Source organism: Salmo salar, chromosome ssa06, assembly GCF_905237065.1.
Source record: "Salmo salar chromosome ssa06, Ssal_v3.1, whole genome shotgun sequence".
NCBI lineage: Eukaryota > Metazoa > Chordata > Actinopteri > Salmoniformes > Salmonidae > Salmo > Salmo salar.
The window spans coordinates 90,624,301-90,646,548 of record NC_059447.1 but is presented as its reverse complement, the minus strand read 5'-3'; the positions used below and the strand labels follow the sequence as shown (position 1 = coordinate 90,646,548).

At 44.9% G+C, this 22,248-nt stretch overlaps 1 protein-coding gene across 2 annotated transcripts in view; it reads left to right on the top strand.

The window, feature by feature from the left end:
• Positions 1-22,248, top strand: part of LOC106608318 (neuronal acetylcholine receptor subunit alpha-2) — a 53,427-nt gene that overhangs the window by 30,111 nt on the left and 1,068 nt on the right. For both annotated transcript variants that reach the window (XM_045721175.1, XM_045721174.1), the window contains exons 5-8: positions 9,535-9,736; positions 11,252-11,474; positions 21,093-21,461; positions 21,747-22,174. In XM_045721175.1, the coding sequence (XP_045577131.1) occupies positions 9,535-9,736; positions 11,252-11,474; positions 21,093-21,461; positions 21,747-22,174 (1,222 nt within the window). The remainder of the gene's footprint in view (positions 1-9,534; positions 9,737-11,251; positions 11,475-21,092; positions 21,462-21,746; positions 22,175-22,248) is intronic.

The window sequence follows — 22,248 nt, the reverse complement described above, 5'->3', positions numbered from 1 at the left end:
CGCATGTCAGACCGAGTGTAACGGTCGTCGTATGTAATGGACCAAGGCGCAGCGGGTTGCAATGAGTGGAGTTTACTCAGATGCTTTTTAAAAGCGCATGTCAGACCGAGTGTAACGGTCGTCGTATGTAATGGACCAAGGCGCAGCGGGTTGCAATGAGTGGAGTTTACTCAGATGCTTTTTAAAAGCGCATGTCAGACCGAGTGTAACGGTCGTCGTATGTAATGGACCAAGGCGCAGCGGGTTGCAATGAGTGGAGTTTACTCAGATGCTTTTTAAAAGCGCATGTCAGACCGAGTGTAACGGTCGTCGTATGTAATGGACCAAGGCGCAGCGGGTTGCAATGAGTGGAGTTTACTCAGATGCTTTTTAAAAGCGCATGTCAGACCGAGTGTAACGGTCGTCGTATGTAATGGACCAAGGCGCAGCGGGTTGCAATGAGTGGAGTTTACTCAGATGCTTTTTAAAAGCGCATGTCAGACCGAGTGTAACGGTCGTCGTATGTAATGGACCAAGGCGCAGCGGGTTGCAATGAGTGGAGTTTACTCAGATGCTTTTTAAAAGCGCATGTCAGACCGAGTGTAACGGTCGTCGTATGTAATGGACCAAGGCGCAGCGGGTTGCAATGAGTGGAGTTTACTCAGATGCTTTTTAAAAGCGCATGTCAGACCGAGTGTAACGGTCGTCGTATGTAATGGACCAAGGCGCAGCGGGTTGAGTGCTCATCTTAACTTTATTTACAACACTGACGAAAACAAAACAAGAAAACGATCGGACGACAAACATTAATGCAGGCTACACACAGCTATGCAATAACAACCTCCCACAATTCCCATAACAAACACACCCCTATACATAGGACCTTCAATCAGAGGCAACGAGGAACAGCTGCCTCCAATTGAAGGCCCAATCCCAATTAACTAAACATAGAAATACATAGACTAGACTGAACATAGAAATACACTAACATAGAACATAGACCAAAACCCAGGAATACTCTAAACAAACACCCCTCTACATAAACAATTAAATCAACAACCCCGAACCACATAAAACAAACACCCCCCTGCCACGTCCTGACCAAACTACAATAACAAATAACCCCTTTACTGGTCAGAACGTGACACCGAGAGCATAATGCTTCGTTCTTAGGTAGTTCTTTATGAGTTTTAGTTTTTGATCTCTCCGCAGAAGCTACAGTTACAGGGATGGTTAAAAACAGCTTGGTCGTTGTAGCAACATCAGAGAAACTGGGAAGAAGGGAGTTGTGCTTCAAATTCAGCAGTTCAACACGTTATGGAAAGAGATGAACTGTATAGGAAGCTCTTGGGGACAGGTCGTCTGGATACTGGACAGACAATACATTGGCGAATGCAAACAGATCATCTTTTGTGGACAACAGTTCTTGACGGTTCAAAAACAAAAAAAAAGCAGTTTGCGATTTTCTTCATACTGGTGAACCGGTGTTTGGGTTGTGTGGTTGCAATATCAACAGTCCCTTATCTCTGTTATATCTTTGCATGTATCATTCAAGACTTAGTTTAACTTGTGTGCAATGGACACATCATGCATAATGTCTCAGAAGGACTTCAGAACACCAGGGGAGTCTCTCAAGCTGGATTGAATTTAATTTACCTTGATCACAGGCCATTTGTGTATGCTATTAGCCAGAAAACCTGCTGAGTTGAACAATAAATAGGGGTTAAATGTATTCTCTAGCTGACTACTTTTTATTTCATTGTTAGGCTATGTGTAATTTTCATAAATTGAAGCTAAATATCAGCTAGATACTATATATATATATATATATATATATAGCTATAGATAGTTGGCTGCACTGCATAAAGAAACATTCCCTACTAAGCTAGTGTTTTGAGGTTGGACTGACTGTATAATTTGGCATTTATAGACTGGTTTTACGCACACCAATTTTCTTTCCAAGCTGGGAGAGAGCGCTAGAATGGCTAATGTCATGCAGGTTCTGGTAGGCTATATAGGACAGTAGTATTTTTTTTCTTTAATCAATTGGTTGCTGATTACTATGCTGTTGTATCATGTCCACTGGGCCCGAGTCGGACCAGGAGGAGGAAGACGACCCGTGCCGGGAAACGAGCCATCGTCAGAGGAGGACCTCAGGCACCCCTTTATGGACGTGGAGACCCTAGATGGGTCATCCGACACGAAAATCCTCATGGGCCAGTTTGAGACGGCCCAGTTAAAGACCCCAACCTCCAGAACGCGAGGGGCCAGGTGATTGCCGGTGGACGTGATTGCGCTGTTACCCGGGGTAAGTGAGTGGCGCTACCCACACTTCGCCATCAAGCATAATTTACTGTATCAGGTTGTAAACCGCAATGGGGAGACAAAAGAGTTGTTACTCCTACCCACCCAGTATGTTAGTACTGTCTTGCAGCTCGCCCACACCCACCTGCTCTGGGCATACCTAGGGATGGAGAAAAATCAGGGCGGGGATTGGGAATCGGTTCCTCTGGCCCGGAGTCAAGCGCGCCATGGAGGACTAGTGCCGTACCTGTCCGGAGTGCCAGATCACAGCCCTGAGGGCACATTATAGAAACCCTTTGGTTCCCCTGCCCATGATAGGGGTGCCGTTTGAGCAGGTGGCGATGGATCTGGTGGGTCCGTTGGTGAAGACAACGAGGGGACACCAATACACCAATGTTACGCACGGCCACAGCGAAAGGTATCGTGTAGGAGCGCTTCCATTTATTGAGCCGGGTGGGTATCCCACAGGCAATCCTGATGGACCAGGGCACCGCATTCATGTCTCGTGTAATGAAACATGTCTGCAATCTTTTACGAATCAAACAGGTGAGGATCAGCGTGTACCATCCACAAACGGGGCGGGCTAGTCGAACGCTTCAATAAGACCCTAAAGCAGATGCTGAAGGTGGTCATCGAGTGAGATGGAAGGAACTGGGATCAGCTGCTGCCCCACTTGATGTTCTCGGTGCGCGTGGTACCCCAAGCGTCCACTGGGTTCTCCCCCTTTGAGCTCCTGTATGGCCGTCAGTTCCCCGGACTGCTGGACCTAGCCAAGGAGGTCTGGGAAGACCAACCGACCCCCTTTCGCATCATGGTGGAACACGTGGAGGAGATGAGGGAGAGGATGAAGGCGATTTGGCCAGTGGGGAGGGAGCACATGGCCCAGGCGCAACGCGCCCAGGAGCGAGTATACAACCAGGGGGCCCAACCACGAGAGTTCCACCCAGGTGAGAAGGTCTTAGTGCTGATCCCCAAAACAGAGAGCAAATTCCTGGCTACGTGGCATGGGCCCTATGACATCGTCAAGGGGGTAGGCGACGTCAATTACAAGGTCTGCCAACCCCTCCAGCTGTACCATGTGAACCTACTGAAGAGATGGCATGCACAAGAGGCGCTGTGTGCAACATGAACCCGGCCACAGGAGAACCCGCCCCCCATCGAAGTTTCCATGGGGGAAGATCTCAGCCGGACCCAATGACAAGCGCTCCGAAATTTGGTCCAGCGGAATATGGTCGTGTTCGCCGGGGCGCACGGATCTCGTGGAACATCATATCCACACACGTCTGGGAGAAAAAGTGCATAAATGGCCATACCGGATACCAGAAGCCCGGAGGTCAGCGGCCCAGCGGTAAATGACGACAATGCTAGAGATTGGGGTACTGGAGGAGTCCCACAGTGAGTGGTCTAGCCCTATAGTGCTGGTACCGAAACCGGACGGAACTGTCCACTTCTGCAATGACTTCCGGGGGCTGAACAAGGTCAGTAAATTCAATGCCTACCTCATGCCCCAGGTGGATGAACCGATCGACCGCTTGGGGAAGACGAGGTCAGCATCCTGGACCTGACAAAGGGGTACTGGCAGGTGCTGCAGGTGCCAGCGGCCTCCCGGGAGAAGATGGCCTTCTCCACCCCAGGGGGGGCTATACTACCACCACGTTCTTCCTCTCGTGCTCCACGGGGCCCCATCGACCTTCCAGTGACTCATGGACAGTGTCCTGCGCCCACACCGTGAGTACGCTGCTGCATATTTGGATGATATAATCGTGCACAGTGACAGTTGGGAGTCGCATCTCTGTAGGCTACAGGCGGTGGAAGCACCAAGCGATGCGGCGCTGACCTCGAAACCCCACAAGTGCAAGCTGGGCTACGCCGAGGTAGAGTACCTGGGCTATTGAATCGGGAAATGTGAAGCCCCAAGAAGAAGAAAAAATTGCTGTGAAGTCGTTCCTGGAGTTATCAGGCTACTACAGTCGATTTGTACCTAACTTTGCCGCAATAGTTTCTCCCCTCACAGACTTGACAAGGGCATGCCTACCCCAGACGGTACGATGGACGGAGGACACAGAGGTGGTGTTACAGGCCCTGATCGACGCGCTATGTTCACATCCGGTTCTCATCACCCCGGACTTCTCAAATCACCCCCTGGAACAGACAGACGCGTCTGACACAGAGGTGGAGCCGTCTTGTCCCAAGAGCAGGAAGGTGAGGAACACCCAATCATGTATGTCAGTAGGAAGCTCCTCCAAAGGTAGAAGAAATACTCGATTGTCAAGAAGGAGTGCCTCGGCGTGAAGTGGGCACTGCACACCCTCAAGTATTACCTCCTCGGGAGGAAGTTCACCCCTGATCACCGACCATGCCCACCTCGTGTGGATGGCAAGAGGTACGGACACAAATGACCACGTCACCTGCTGGTTCTTGATGCCCTCTCCAGGAGGGATGCAAACCTAGCCCTGAGTACGCTTCCCTCCCGGTCAGGGTGGTATCCCGGGAGGTCTACCCTGGTGGTTGGTGATAAAGGGGAGGTACGTGCCGCGACGTTGTCTCCCTCTGCTGGGAGTTCCCGGGCTGGGCACCCTGACACTGATGGCACCAATTAGGGGTAATTAGGGGAGATTGCCAAGCAGCCATGCAACCCACATAAATGGAGCACCGTGGCACACCATGGGGGAGAAAAAGAGAGAGGCAAGGAGTGATTCTACAGAGGGGAACGAGCACCCGAAGGCACAGAGCCAAATATGAGTAGGACTGAGCCAACCCTAACTTATTTTGTTTATTTTTTGTTGCCTAGTAAAGTCGTGTTTTCTGACTAGAACCTCCCTGTCTCTGTGTCCATCTCTGTGTGCTCAACCCAACAAGCAACAGTTTACCGCAACTGATTAACCTCTTACATCTAGACGTTCCGCTAGCGGAACACCTGCTCCAATATCCAATGATAGGCGTGGCGCGAATTACAAATTCCTCAAAAATACAAAAACTTCAATTTTTCAAACATATGACTATTTCACAGCATTTTAAAGACAAGACTCTCCTTTATCTAACCACACTGTCCGATTTCAAAAAGGCTTTACAGCGAAAGCAAAACATTAGATTATGTCAGCAGAGTACCCAGCCAGAAATAATCAGACACCCATTTTTCAAGCTAGCATATAATGTCACAAAAACCCAGAAGACAGCTAAATGCAGCACTAACCTTTGATGATCTTCATCAGATGACACACCTAGGACATTATGTTATACAATACATGCATGTTTTGTTCAATCAAGTTCATATTTATATCAAAAAACAGCTTTTTACATTAGCATGTGACGTTCAGAACTAGCATACCCCCAACCAAACTTCCGGGGAATTTACTAACAATTTACTAAATTACTCACGATAAACGTTCACAAAAAGCATAACAATTATTTTAAGAATTATAGATACAGAACTCCTCTATGCACTCGATATGTCCGATTTTAAAATAGCTTTTGGTGAAAGCACATTTTGCAATATTCTAAGTACATAGCCCAGCCATCACGGGCTAGCTATTTAGACACCCGGCAAGTTTAGCCTTCACCAAAATCAGATTTACTATTACAAAAGTTTGATTACCTTTTGTTGTCTTCGTCAGAATGCACTCCCAGGACTGCTACTTCAATAACAAATGTTGGTTTGTTCCAAAATAATCCATCGTTATATCCGAATAGCGGCGTTTTGTTCGTGCGTTCCAGAAACTATCCGAAATGGTAAATCAGGGTCGTGCGCATGGCGCATTTCGTGACAAAAAAATTCTAAATATTCCATTACCGTACTTCGAAGCATGTCAACCGCTGTTTAAAATCAATTTTTATGCAATTTATCTCGTAAAAAAGCGATAATATTCCGACCGGGAATCTCCTTTTCGGCAAACAGAGGAAAAAACACAAAGACGGGGGCGGCCAGTGCACGCGCCTAAGCCCACAGTCCCTTGATCGGCCACTTGAGAAAGGCGATAATGTGTTTCAGCCTGGGGCTGGAATGACGACATTCAGGTTTTTCCCGGGCTCTGAGAGCCTATTGGAGCCGTGGGATGTGTCACGTTACTGCAGAGATCCTTTGTAATTGAATGAGATGTCAAAGAAAGACAATAAATGGTCAGACAGGCCACTTCCTGTAAAGGAATCTCTCAGGTTTTGACCTGCCATTTGAGTTCTGTTATACTCACAGACACCATTCAAACAGTTTTAGAAACTTTGGAGTGTTTTCTATCCAAAGCCAATAATTATATGCATATTCTAGTTACTGGGCAGGAGTAGTAACCAGATTAAATCGGGTACGTTTTTTATCCAGCCGTGAAAATACTGCCCCCTAGCCATAACAGGTTAAGGCAGTTTGGGACGAAGACTTGATGTTGAAGTTCCTCTCTTGGATATTAACCACAAATATGAATCTCTATCTCTCTCTGGGACTAGGCCTTAGCTTCTCTTCCTTTATACAAATCTCTATCTGTCTCTGGAGCTAGGCCTTAGCTTCTCTTCCTTTATTCAAATCTCTATCTCTCTCTGGAGCTAGGCCTTAGCTTCTCTTCCTTTATACGAATCTCTATCTCTCTCTGGGGCTAGGCCTTAGCTTCTATTCCTTTATACGAATCTCTATCTCTCTCTGGGGCTAGGCCTTAGCTTCTCTTCCTCTATTCGAATCTCTATCTCTCTCTGGGGCTAGGCCTTAGCTTCTATTCCTTTATACGAATCTCTATCTCTCTCTGGGGCTAGGCCTTAGCTTCTATTCCTTTATACGAATCTCTATCTCTCTCTAGAGCTAGGCCTTAGCTTCTATTCCTTTATACGAATCTCTATCTATCTCTGGGGCTAGGCCTTAGCTTCTCTTCCTTTATACGAATCTCTATCTCTCTCTGGAGCTAGGCCTTAGCTTCTCTTCCTTTATACGAATCTCTATCTCTCTCTGGGGCTAGGCCTTAGCTTCTCTTCCTTTTTAGATTCATTTTATATGAATATAATCCAGTGGACTCCTAAGTCTATAGGTCTATGCATGCAATGCCCTGATACATTTAGTACTCAAATCTCTTGATAGCTGAACCGTTAGGTGGACAATTATTTTTTTAGGAATGGAAAAAAAACTATAAAAACAATAAGCTATAAAGTTGTGCATATGCTACACATCGAAACACAAGGAATAGTGTTTTGCAATTTTTTTGTAGGCTGTTTTTAAGGACACGTAAATGTTGCTCATTTGGCCGACATCCCTGGTTTATTGATGGTGCTGGCTGCATTGGTGTACACCCTAATGGGTTACGCACCCAATGCATATGGATGCCCGGTACATTTCTCGAATGTCAGATTAATTAAAATCTTCCCAGTCACTTGTCCGAAACCCTGATATATAGAATATATTCAGTGTACTGTGTATATATAGTACAGGCTACAGTAGGCTACAAAATACACTTTCCAGTGACACTGATTCACCCAATGATGAAGATGAAGCATAGGCTACTCACCGGGGATGGCCAATGCGCTTGTGCCAATATCTCAAGATAAGCTATTTTGAAAGTGCTGTTCGCTCAGAATCGCTCAAAAGCTGTTGATTAAAAAAATGTTTTAGCTTCTACAGACAGATCAGTCTTCTCTTTTCAGCAGTAGGCATTTGTTTTCCAAACAGTATGCCTATGTTTTTCTCATGATGGAATTTAGAAATTTGTGAAATTTGGCAAACTGACAGCCGAAACAAACCAGTACCACTTAATATTTTGTTTTTAGACAATAATGTCGTCCTCCAGGTTAGATGGACTTCATATTGTACAATTTGTGTCTACCCTTTTCATGGACCTGGATTAGATGGAGAGAAGGTCGTCTTTATTGACCTGTTTATTATTTGTCAGCAGTAGCATATAAGCCTATACTACCCCTGTCATTTTTGTTTCTATAAAAAAAAGATTCTGCTAATGTCTCCAGTCATATAAATTGCGGTAGAATTACATGAAATGTGTTTACAAACACAAAACAAAAAGGAGAAGAAACGTATCTGATATAGCTATAGCATAAGGCCTACTCTACACCACCAGGCGCTCAGCCATGTCATAAGCCATACTTTACACCACCAGGCGCTCAGCCATGTCATAAGGCCTACTCTGCACCACCAGGCGCTCAGCCATGTCATAAGGTCTACTCTACACCACCAGGCGCTCAGCCATGTCATAAGGCCTACTCTACACCAACAGGCGCTCAGCCATGTCATAAGGCCTACTCTGCACCACCAGGCGCTCAGCCATATCATAAGGTCTACTCTACACCACCAGGCGCTCAGCATTGTCATAAGGCCTACTCTACACCACCAGGCGCTCAGCCATGTCATACGGCCTACTCTGCACCACCAGGCGCTCAGCCATGTCATAAGGCCTACTCTACACCACCAGGCGCTCAGCCATGTCATAAGGCCTACTCTACACCAACAGGCGCTCAGCCATGTCATAAGGCCTACTCTACACCACCAGGCGCTCAGCCATGTCATAAGGCCTACTCTACACCAACAGGCGCTCAGCCATGTCATAAGGCCTATTCTACACCACCAGGCGCTCAGCCATGTAGTGAACACTGCTGTCTTTTTTTGTTGCCAACAGTGATTGAGTTTTATATAATTAACCTACATTATGACTATCCATTAGGAATAGTAGATATCTTACATGAGTCTGTAAATGCAATGACAGTTACATGGAATACTTTATTATAAAGGTGCATTTTATTTTTTTTTATGGTGAAAATTAGCTTCACCAAAACTGGAAACTCACGTGTCGCCTATGGGAGAGGGACAGAGATGGAGAGACCCGACTCAACTCAAAACGAAACTGTCTATCGTACAGCAGAGCGCGTCCAACGACAAACGGTCACAACTGAATAGACAAGAGCCTATCGTGAACGTACCGCTTGCAAAACAGATTTTCTTTCTTTCCCTTACCTACAATACCATGATCATTTTATAATCAATAAAACATTTCAGTTTCACCATCTCACCACCTGGTGGTGCTGTAGCACCACTACTCCCCGTGTCTATGGCTGTGCGTGCCCATAACAACCTGCACAAACTGACAATGTCAATCGAGCTAACAACCAGAGGGTTTGCCTGGCAACGATGCCAATGATATACGGATATTCGGCTATTGACTCGTACATACGACCGCAGCACAGCCGGGCTGTACGACGCACCCTCACGTGTACAATTACTTCAGTAACCTATTTTCTGTTCTGTTGTGTTCTGCTCTCCTCTCCTCCCTCCAGTGCGGACGGTGAGTTCGCCGTAACCCACATGACCAAGGCCCACCTGTTCTACAATGGGAAGGTGCGCTGGGTTCCCCCGGCCATCTATAAGTCCTCCTGTTCTATAGACGTCACCTTCTTCCCCTTCGACCAGCAGAACTGTAAGATGAAGTTTGGTTCCTGGACTTACGACAAGGCTAAAATTGACCTGGAACGAATCGAGGTATGGAGTTTTATTTTGTTATTATTATATATATATATATATAAATATATATATTTACCTTTATTTAACCAGGAAGGGCTCATTGAGATTTGAAATCTCTTTTTCAAGAGCATCCTGGCCAAGACAGGATGCACCAAGTCATTACACAATTACAGACAGACAACATGAAAAACTACAAGTCATCTAGTAAAAACCATAGAATTCACAAGAGTATAACAAAATCATAAAACAGCAAATTAAAAACATTGACAGGTCAGGGAATCAGTCTCAAGATCATTCATCAGTGATTTAAAAACACCAATCGGGACAAGTTCTTCCAGTTTAAATGTATTTTGTAAGGCATTCCAAGACGATGGCGCAGAGTACATAAAATTCCTTTTACCAAATTCAGTTTGGACATTTGGAACAGTTAGCAGGATATAGTCCAGCGAACAAAGAGACGACCCACCACATTTCTGAACAATAAAAATGCCAAAATAAAATGGTAGTAAACCCAAAATGGCTTTGTAAGTAAAAGTATACCAGTGACTGAGCCTACGAGTGACTAGAGAAGGCCAGCCAACCCTGGTATATAAAGTGCAGTGGTGCGTAGTTTAAAAATATATCAATGCGCCATGGTAAAGGGTGTCAATTGATCTCAAACACTGAGCGGAAGCATTCATATATAAAATATCCCCCTATCGTCTAGTAAAGGCATAAATGTAGCTGATACTAGCCTCCATCTGGCTTCAAAATAAAAATCGGCCTTATTCCTAAAATAAAATCCCAACTTCAGCTACAATTTTTTTGTAAGTTGTTGAATATGCAATTTAAAACATAGGCCGTCATCAATTAAAATTCCAAGATACTTATATGAGGTTACAGTCTCAATCTCAATGCCCTGACAGGTAGTAATAGGTGAAAGGTTCAGCGATCTATTTCTTGCTTTAGAAAACATCATTAGTTTAGTTTTGTCAGTATTGAGGATAAGCTTCAATTGACACAAGGAACGTTGAACAGTATAAAAAGCAGTTTGCAAGTTCTGGAAAGCTTTTGTGAGAGATTTGTGAGAGGCACAACAACAGATAACAGCATCGTCAGCATAAAAGTGAAGTTTGTGCATTTTGCACATTTTTGTCTAAATGATTTATTGTATCAATCAGTCAGTGTCAGTCAGTCAGTCAGTCAGTCAAATAATCACTCAAGGAGGTAATGTTATAAAAGTGTTGTACAAGATGTGCATGATATGGGTAACGTATTGTCTATGTGTCTATGTGTTTATGTTTTATACATTAGCACTAGCCTGATCCCAGATCTGTTTGTGTTCTTGCTAACTCCATTGCTGTCAATGTGAAGCCACACTGCGAGCCAATCAGAGCCAGCAGTGTGTGACAATTTTCCTCTAAGACTAAAGTGTATCTCTATCCCCTAGAATACATTAGACCTGAACAACTATATCTACACAGTGCTTATGAAGCTTTTATGTATGCCATATGAAGCCTTTATAGAGTGGGACGGTTGATCTTTATCCCCTAGAACACTGTGGATCTGAACAACTACTGGGAGAGTGGAGAGTGGGCCATCATCAACGCAGTGGGAACATACAACACCAAGAAGTACGACTGCTGTCATGAGATCTACCCTGATATCACCTACTTCTTCATCATCAGACGGCTGCCTCTCTTCTACACCATAAACCTGATCATCCCCTGTCTGCTCATCTCCTGTCTCACCGTCCTGGTCTTCTATCTCCCCTCAGGTAGATTCCTAGTCTTCTATCTCCCCTCAGGTAGGTCCTAGTCTTCTATCTTCCCTCAGGTAGATTCCTAGTCTTCTATCTCCCCTCAGGTAGATTCCTAGTCTTCTATCTCCCCTCAGGTAGGTCCTAGTCTTCTATCTTCCCTCAAGTAGATTCCTAGTCTTCTATCTCCCCTCAGGTAGATCCTAGTCGTCCATCTCCCCTCAGGTAGATTCCTAGTCGTCCATCTCCCCTCAGGTAGATTCCTAGTCGTCCATCTCCCCTCAGGTAGATTCCTAGTCTTCCATCTCCCCTCAGGTAGGTCCTAGTCGTCTATCTCCCCTCAGGTAGATTCCTAGTCTTCTATCTCCCCTCAGGTAGATTCCTAGTCTTCCATCTCCCCTCAGGTAGATTCCTAGTCGTCTATCTCCCCTCAGGTAGATTCCTAGTATTCTATATCCCCTCAGGTAGATTCCTAGTCGTCTATCTCCCCTCAGGTAGATTCCTAGTATTCTATATCCCCTCAGGTAGATTCCTAGTCGTCTATCTCCCCTCAGGTAGATTCCTAGTATTCTATCTCCCCTCAGGTAGATTCCTAGTCGTCTATCTCTCCTCAGGTAGATTCCTAGTCGTCTATCTCCCCTCAGGTTGATTCCTAGTATTCTATATCCCCTCAGGTAGATTCCTAGTCGTCTATCTCCCCTCAGGTAGATTCCTAGTCGTCTATCTCCCCTCAGGTAGATTCCTAGTCTTCTATCTCCCCTCAGGTAGATTCCTAATCTTCTATCTCCCCTCAGGTAGATTCCTAGTCGTCTATCTCCCCTCAGGTAGATTCCTAGTCGTCTATCTCCCCTCAGGTAGATTCCTAGTATTCTATCTCCCCTCAGGTAGATTCCTAGTCGTCTATCTCTCCTCAGGTAGATTCCTAGTCGTCTATCTCCCCTCAGGTAGATTCCTAATCTTCTATCTCCCCTCAGGTAAGTAGGCTAACAGAGGGAATCTCTGAATTTTTCTGAAAGTAACGGTGTGACACGGCTAGCTTGTTAACGGTGACTCTAGTAGCATTTCAGTCAGTGACTTCACTCGCTCAGACCTTTTGAAGTAGTCGTTGTTTCACTTGCTCTCTAAGATGCATGGCTTTTGTGGACCGATAGGTAATGATGCTTCATGACTGTTGTCGATGTGTTCAGAGGGTCCCTGGTTCGAGCCTAGGTTGGGGCCTTCCCTGTGGCTCAGTTGGTAGAGCATGGTGTGTGCAATGCCAGGGTTGTGGGTTCGGTTCCCACGGGGGGCCAGTACAAAAAAATGCATGAAATGAAATGAAATGTATGCATTCATTACTGTAAGTCGCTCTGGATAAGAGTGTCTGCTAAATGACTAAAATGTAAAATGTATAATGGCAAAGAGAGAGACGGAAGAAATCCTGTTACATGAACAATTTAGAATGTAGCCAACATCCCCATCTAGTGGAGGTTTTGGAACATTACAGGTTGTTACAACTAAGATTTTTGACATACATATAGCCTATATATTAGTTTATGTTAGATAACAGTTACAGAAATTCAGTAACAAATATTGAAAGAGCATTAAGATTATTTTAAATCTGCTTAAGTAAAAAATTATTTAATTAAAAAAAATGAATTTCTCTATTCTGACTTCATTCACAAATTATAAGCCAAACTTGTCTTTCATCAACCAAATATGGCTTAATTAATGCCTTTATCTATAATGCATACAAGAAGAAAAAGGGCATATGTTAAAAAAAATAATAATAATTACATCTTACAAAACACTATGCACTGTTATACGGTGCCTAACGAAAGTCTACACACCCCTTGCACAGTCTTCGCATTTTGATGCCTTTAAAATGACATCCAAAAAGGCATTACATTCGATTTCTTTCCCTGGTGATCTACTTTACTCCACATTTTCAAAGTGAAAAGAAATGGATAGAAAATGTTCCTAATTAATTACAAATAAAAAACAAAGATGTCTTGGTTGCGTATGTCCTCACACCTCCAGAGTTGTTTTCTTATTCTTTCTCACAAAAGTTCGGAACCTTTCTATTCTCATAGATTCTACAGATTGTAAATTAAAGATAACATTTTTTTGCTAAGAGCATTATTATATTATTAATCGATTCACTGTGAATCTTTAAATCACCCAGCAGTGTTATCTGCAGAGTTAGCTCCAGGTAAATGTTGCAATTCTTCAACCATTCCTGACCAAAAACAAGCTACATATGGACAGTACCAAAATAAATGATCTAATGACTCTGCCTCCTCACAGCAAAATCTGCAGAGCTGGGAAGGTTGTATCCCCCATATATACATAGCATTCTATTGGTTGCAAGAATTTAGTATAATAATTTAAATTAAAAAAACTACGCTTTTGAATCCAGCATTGTTTTGTGTATCAGTTCATAAACCATGTGCCATGGAATCGGTACATCGAAAATCTCTTCCCAATTATTTTGCAATCTATATGGCACAGCTGTCAATGTTTTGGTCCTTAACCTGTCTGGGCTAGGGGGCAGTATTTTCACGGCCGGATAAAAAACGTACCCGATTTAAACTGGTTACTACTCTTGCCCATAAATGAGAATATGCATAGTATTAGTAGATTTGGATAGGAAACACTCTGAAGTTTCTAAAACTGTTTGAATGGTGTCTGTGAGTATAACAGAACTCATATTTTACACCATTTGAAAGATAAGACTCTCGTTAATCTAACCACATTGTCCGATTTCAAAAAGGCTTTAGAGCGAAAGCAAAACATTAGATTATGTTAGGAGAGTACATAGACCAAAATAATCACACAGCCATTTTCTAAGCAAGCATACATGTCACAAAAACCCAAAACACAGCTAAATGAAGCACTAACCTTTGATGATCTTCATCAGATGACACTCCTAGGACATTATGTTATACAATACATGTATGTTTTGTTCAATCAAGTTCATATTTATATCCAAAAACAGCTTTTTACATTGGCCTGTGATGTTCAGAACATGCATTCCCACCAAAAACTTCCGGTGAATTTACAAAATTACTCATGATAAACGTTGACCAAATAAATAACAATTATTTTAAGAATTATAGATACAGAACTCCTTTATGCAATTGCGGTGTCAGATTTTAAAATAGCTTTTCGGTGAAAGCACATCTTTCAATATTCTGAGTACATAGCTCAGCCATCACGGCTAGCTATTTTGACACCCGCCAAGTTCGAAGCACACTAAACTCAGAATTAGTATTAGAAATATTGTATTACCTTTGCTGATCTTCGTCAGAATGCACTCCCAGGACTGCTACTTCCACAAGAAATGTTGTTTTTGTTCCAAATAATCCATAGTTATGTCCAAATACCTCCGTTTTGTTCGTGCGTTCAGGTCACTATCCAAAGGGTAACGTGCGAGTGCATTTCGAGACAAAAATTCAAAATGTTCCATTACCGTACTTAGAAGCCTGTCAAACGCTGTTTAAAATCAATTTGTATGGTATTTTTCTCATAAAATAGCAATAATATTCCAACCGGACAATAGTGTATTCATTCAAAGAGGAAAATAAAAAACAGTGTGGTCTCGTGAACACGCTTATCCAATCTCTTAGTCACCAGGCAGACCACTGAGAAACTGAGCTACTATACTCTGCCCAGAGACAGGAGACGGCTCAATCTGCTTTCTGAAGGCTTTAGACAGCCAATGGAAGCCTTAGAAAGTGCAACGTAACCCCACAGATACTGTAGTTTCGATAGAGAATCAAAAGAAGAACTACAAATTCTCAGACAGGCCACTTCCTGCTTGGAATTTTCTCAGGTTTTTGCCTGCCATATGAGTTCTGTTATACTCACAGACACCATTCAAACGGTTTTAGAAACTTCAGAGTTATCTATCCAAATCTACTAATAATATGCATATTCTCGTTTCTGGGCAAGAGTAGTAACCAGTTTAAATCGGGTACATTTTTACATCCGGCCGTGAAAATACTGCCCCCTATCCTAAACAGGATATGTTTGGGGAGTCTCCCACATGCCTTTTGGCGAACACCAAACGTGTTTGCTTATTTTTTTTCTTTAAGCAATGGCTTTTTTCTAGCCACTCTTCTGTAAAGCCCAGCTCTGTGGAGTGTACGGCTTAAAGTGGTCCTATGGATAGATACTCCAATCTCAGTAAATTCCTCAAACTCAGTAAATGTGGTTGGGAATCATTGATGGACAGCAATATTAAACCATTGTCTCTGATTTTTTTCAGGCACATTTTAGTCAGGAGTGAAGATTGACCACTCAGGAATAGTCAACACCTCTTGGCATTAATATTTGTGTAATTGTCTTGTTGAAAAATACAACTCTACCAAAGGGTTAGGTTTTCAGAAGACTGAGGCGGATTTTCAGTTAAAACATTTTTTTAAATTGGGGCTTTGCTTCTTTTATATTTATTTGGATGCTGACAAACTCCCCAGTCCGATGACAAACATACCCATAACATGATGCTTCCACAATACTTAAAAATGCAGAGTGTTTCACTCTGTGTTACGTTGTATTGGATTTGACCCAAACTGCTTTGCCGTGTTGTCTTGCAGTATTACTTAGCAGCCTTGTTGCAAACTGATTTTTTAACACAGTTTTCCTTCTTTTCACTTTGTCATACAGTAATGTGGAGTGAATGCAATGTTGTCGAGCCTTTCTGTATTTTTAAATATTGTGATGGCAGCATCATGTTATGGGTATGCTTGTCACCAGCAGGGACTGGTAAATTCGTTAGGATCTAGATAAATATGAAAGGAGAAAAGCCAAGATAAAAAAAAGGAAAACCCACCTCAGTCTTCTGAAAACCTAACCCTGGCATAAAGTTGTAATTTTCTGCGGGACAATTACACAAATGTTAATTCCTAAGACAAACTGTGAAAAACACACCCACAAATCTAGGGCCTAGATTCAATCAGATCAAGCGTTAACCGACGATAGCAGACCGCCCAGCATAGTAGATGTGTTGGTGGTATTGGAGGTGGAACTGTGTAGGACCTGTGAAATCAGTGAGCAGCTGCTTATTGCGATCATTGTCATGAAACCCGACTCACGTTAGAAGTTCAGAACAAAAACGTGTAGGCTATATAGAGTTTTTACACTCAAATTTAAAAATCATTCAACAAAATAATAAGGGTTTCAATCATCCTAATTGAGGTGTAGATTACATCTCACATTCCACTGTTCTAACTTGTAAACAAGGCTGAATGGGATTCTGTTATTGCGACTCCGTGCAGCCAATGGCAATGTCCGCTTTAGGTATAATGCAGGGAGCCACATGTGAATTTGACAGCTCTAATGCAGTTCCACCTCCAACACCGTCAAAACAACCACTATGCAGATGTCGGCTAAAGCGGATCTGAGTGAGTAGAACCCATAATTTAGAATTTTTCTTTTCACATTGAAAATGTAGGCTCGGTTGTGTCGATCTGTATGGGAAAATAAAATCAAATTTAATCCCTTTTTTTTTTCAATATAATTTTAAAGCAGCTAAATGTAAAAACTGTGCAAAGGGGTGTGTTCACTAGCGACCGTAAGATGAACATCAATTGTAAAAACATTTATATCCTCTTTCATTCGATCAATAAGAGAACAAAACTACAACACACATAACAGACCATGACAGAATGGTATTTTGCATCACAGAGAGATTGTTGATCACATTAGAAGATGGGTGAATACCAGTGGTGGCTGGTGGCACTTATAAATGGGAGGATGGCTTATAGTAATGGCTGGAGCAGAATCAATGGAATGGCATCAAACACATTAAACACGTGGTTGATTCCGTTCCATTCACTCCATTCCAGACATTATTAAGAGCTGTCCTCCCCTCACCAGCCTCCTCTGCAATACAGACAACTAACAATTAATCAAATAGTATCATTTTAGTGGATAAAAGGACAAACCGTGAAAAGACTTATGTACTCTCACAGTAAAATGCTGATTCTCAATGATTGACTATCTATGATGAGTACAACGTTGTGTCGGACACTGCATTTATTTTTGTTGTTGTTGTGTTGTAACGGCTGTCTGAAGAAGTAGACCAAGGTACAGTGTGGTTAGTGCTCATCATGAAATTTTATGGAAAATGAGAACACTTTACAACTAAACAAAAGACAACAGCCAAACAGTTCTGTCAGGTAACAATTGACTAAAAAGAAAAGAACTACCCACAAACCCCAAAGGAAAACAGGCTGCCTAAGTATGACTCCCAATCAGCGACAACGACGTACAGCTGTCCCTGATTGAGAGCCATACCAGGCCAAAACAAAGAAATACACAGCATAGAAAAAAGGACATAGAATGCCCACCCAAATCACACCCTGACCAAACCTAAATAGAGACATAAAAAAGTCTCTCAGGTCAGGGCGTGACATGTGTAAAATAAAAAAAACTCCAACCATCAGGGGTGTTCCGAGGGACACTGATGGACTCAAACTACCGGTACTCTCTAAAAACCACAAATTCAACATTTATTAGTCACGTAAGATTTGGAAACAGTTTCTATTTCTACAGTGTATGCTAGGGTGGCAGATTGATTACTTGTTGATGAAATGGGAAATATCTATGATAATGTCTACCTGAGAATGTTGAGGTGAAGTCAAGGAAGGTCTTCACTTCTCTCCTCTCAGTCTCCTGACACCTCCACTTCCTGTTGTGGTCCTCCCTCTGGAGAGTCACAGTCAGAAGCCCGTGGTTACACCTTGCATTAACATGTAGTTGTCGTCATCGGATCAACATGATCCGATCACTGTTTGATCAAGATTTTATCAGCCCACTGCGTCCGTATTGTGACCAGATTCCCTGGAGTGTGCAAAGCTGTCATCAAGGCAAAGGGTGGCTACTTTGAAGAATCTAAAAATATAAAATATATTTTGATTTGTGTAACACTTTTTTGGTTACTAGTTTTGATGTCTTCACTATTATTCTACAATGTAGAAAATAGTAAAAATGAAGAAAAACCCTTGAATGAGTAGATGTTCTAAATTGTTTTTGACTGGTACTGTATGTGTGAAATTTGTTTTGATTTAGAATGGACCGTTATCATGCACCTGTCTCTAAACAGGTGCAACAGGAAAAAATACATGTCATCTATGTACTTACAGTGAGGGGAAAAAAGTATTTGATCCCCTGCTGATTTTGTACGTTTGCCACGGTCCGGAACCTCCAGCGACGGTCCACGGTCCGGAACCTCCAGCGACGGTCCGGAACCTCCAGCGACGGTCCACGGTCCGGAAACTCCAGCGACGGTCCGGAACCTCCAGCGACGGTCCACGGTCCGGAACCTCCAGCGATGGTCCGGAACCTCCAGCGACGGTCCACGGTCCGGAAACTCCAGCGACAGTCCGGAACCTCCAGCGACGGTCCACGGTCCGGAACCTCCAGCGACTGTCCGGAACCTCCAGCTACGGTCCACGGTCCGGAACCTCCAGCGACTGTCCGGAACCTCCAGCGACTGTCCGGAACCTCCAGCGACGGTCAACGGCCCGGAGCGTCCAGGCACGGTGTCCATTCCCGCTCCAGGGCAGGAGCCTTCCTCTGCGCTGGTGCCCAGTCCAGGCACGGTGTCCATTCCCGCTCCAGGGCAGGAGCCTTCCTCTGCGCTGGTGCCCAGTCCAGGCACGGCGTCCAGTCCAGATCCATGGCAGGAGCTGTCTACTGCGCCGGTGCCCAGTCCAGGCACGGCGTCCAGTCCAGCTCCAGGGCGGGAGCCTTCTTCTGCACCGGCGTCCAGTCCAGGCACGGTGTCCAGTCCCGCTCCATGGCGGGAGCCTTCCTATGCACCGATGCCCAGTCCAGGCACGGTGTCCAGTCCTGCTCCATGGCCAGAGTCTTCTTCTGCGCCGGTGCCCAGTCCAGGCACGGCGTCCAGCTCCAGGGCAGGAGCCTTCCTCTGCGCCGGTGGCCAGTCCAGGCATGGTGTCCAGTCCGGCTCCATGGCCGGAGCCCTCCTTTGCGCCGGTGCCCAGTCCAGGCACGGCGTCCAGTCCAGCTCCTGGGCAGGAGCCTTCCTCTGCGCCGGTGCCCAGTCCAGGAACGACGTCCAACCCAGCTCCATGGCCGGATCCGGGGCCTGGGCTACGACCTGCACTGGAGCCACCACCGACACTAATCACCCCCCCTACCTTCCACATTTGGTTTCAGGTTTTGCGGCCGAAGTCCGCACCTTTGGGGGGGATACTGTCACGCCCTGACCATAGAGAGCCCTTGGTTCTCTATGGTGTAGTAGGTCAGGGCGTGACTAGGGGCTGTTCTAGGTTATATATTTCTATGTTGGTGCTCTTGGTATGGTTCCCAATTAGAGACAGCTGATGTTCGTTGTCTCTAATTGGGGATCATACTTAAGGGTTCCCTGTTCCCACCTGCTTTGTGGGATATTGTTTTTGAGTGAGTGCATGTTGCACCTCAGTACTGCACGGTCTTTGTTTGAAAGTTTCACTAAAATAAAGATGTGGAACTTTTATCACGCTGCTCCTTGGTCCGTCTCTCCACACGACCGTCGGTGTGTATAGACTAGTATAGACTATCTTTGCCATGGTAACAAAACTGTATGTTGTTCAGTTGCAAATACAAAAACAAATACGTGGGAAATTACTCTGTTCCTTTTATTGAGATTCTGTGGTGAAACTCAAAGACAACTTAAAACCGTTTCTCTCTCTGCCCAGCCCCAGAAAAACAGAAGTGGTCTGAGCTGAAGGACCAGTGTTGCTGACATATGTGTGTGAATGTGTGTTTGCATGTGTTGTTACTGTGGGCCCATGGTGACCTATTCCTCAATACACAGAACCAGCTACTGACCAGCTACTCAATTTGGTTCTGGAAACAGTTTAGTTTTAGTAGAACACTGGTGTGTAAATACAATTTCTGACATTTTAGCTAATATTCCCATTGCTTACCAGCTAACATCCCCAGCTGGGATGGGAAAATCTGGTGTAGAGTGAGGTGTCATCCTAAATACCCTCTCCTGCTATTGTGCCCTTGAGTAAGGCACCTAACAACTGTTCTAGGGCTGCTGCATTGTAGCTGACCCATTGTAGCTGACCCATTGTAGCTGACCCATTGTAGCTGACCCATTGTAGCTGATCCATTGTAGCTGACCTATTGTAGCTGACCCATTGTAGCTGACCCATTGTAGCTGACCCATTGTAGCTGATCCATTGTAGCTGACCCATTGTAGCTGACCCATTGTAGCTGATCCATTGTAGCTGACCTATTGTAGCTGACCCATTGTAGCTGACCCATTGCTTCCAACCTCTTGGGGTGTGCGTGTGTGTGTGTTTTGGGGGGCTGGGTTGTGTGTAAAAATAAATTTCCGTTCTCTGCAAGATGGACCAAAAAGTATTTTTTCCCGTCCCCCCTCCCTGTCTTCCTCCTCCTCTTCCCCGTTCCTCCTTCCCGTCTTCCCCCTCCTCCTCTTCTTCCTCATCCTCCTCTCCCTCCTGTTCCTCCTCCCCATCTTCCCCCTCCTCTCCTTCCTCATCTTCCCCCTCCTCTCCTTCCTCATCTCCCCCATCCTCTTCAACCTCCTCCTCTTCCCCCTCGTCCTCTTCCTCCTTGTTCTTCTCCTCTCCTTCCTTATCCTCCTCCTCCCCCTCTGCCTCCTTCTTGTTCCAGACTGTGGGGAGAAGATCACTCTGTGTATCTCCGTCCTCCTCTCCCTCACCGTCTTCCTGCTCCTCATCACAGAGATCATCCCTTCCACCTCCCTGGTCATCCCTCTGATTGGAGAGTACCTCCTCTTCACCATGATCTTCGTCACTCTCTCCATCGTCATCACCGTGTTTGTCCTCAACGTCCACCACCGCTCCCCGGGGACCCATAAGATGCCTCGCTGGGTCCACTCTGTCTTCCTGGACCTGATCCCCAGGTGGCTGTTCATGAGGCGGCCTGCGCCGGACGGAAGGAGATGCAGGTTGTTGTTGCTCCAACAGGGGGCAGCGGTGGCACGGCACCAGGGACGGACCACCAACACTAGACTACCAGGTGGTAATAACAGGACCACGTTGGTAGACTGTGATTTTTAGGGCCGGTTTCCCGGGCACAGGTAAAGCCTGGTTCCAGAACTATTAATCATTCTTAATGGTGATTTTCTACTGAAAGTGCTTCTTAGTCCTAAACTAGGCACACATTGATAAACATGTGTCTGGGAAACTGGCCCTCAATATATGTTTTGTTGTACTCCCATGACTGAGGCAACTTTATATGTAGTTTAAATGTATCAAATCCAATCATGAATTAATTAATTAATTTCTTAATTCCTTCATTCAGGCCTAGTCCGTCCTCCCTGCCTCAGCACCTCAGCCAGCTGGCTTCGGGACGGAGGAGGTGGGACCACAGAGGATCCCCAGAGACGGACGCCCTGTTATGAGGACCTGGAGCTGGGGGCTTTGACCTCGTACTTCTCCTTCCGCCCTCTGTCACCCAGACCCCCGGGCTCCACTCCTCCACCCCAGCAGAACCACCCACCCCCAGGGGCAGGACAGCCCCAGAACCGCCTGGATAGGGGAGGAGGAGGAGGTGGGGGAGGAAGAGGGGTGAATAGAAGGGTTAACCCCACCCAGCGACCAGATAAGATAGATAACTTGGTGTCAGAGTCTAGAGGGATAGAGTTCCCTCTGTCTCCCAGCGTTATACGGGCTCTGGAGGGGCTGCACTACATCGCAGACCACCTGAGGGCAGAGGACGCTGACTTTAGTGTGAGTGGTTATGACAACTAAACTGTCAGCACGAGTAACACTCATATTGCAGATAGCTGCTATTTCCGTATGTT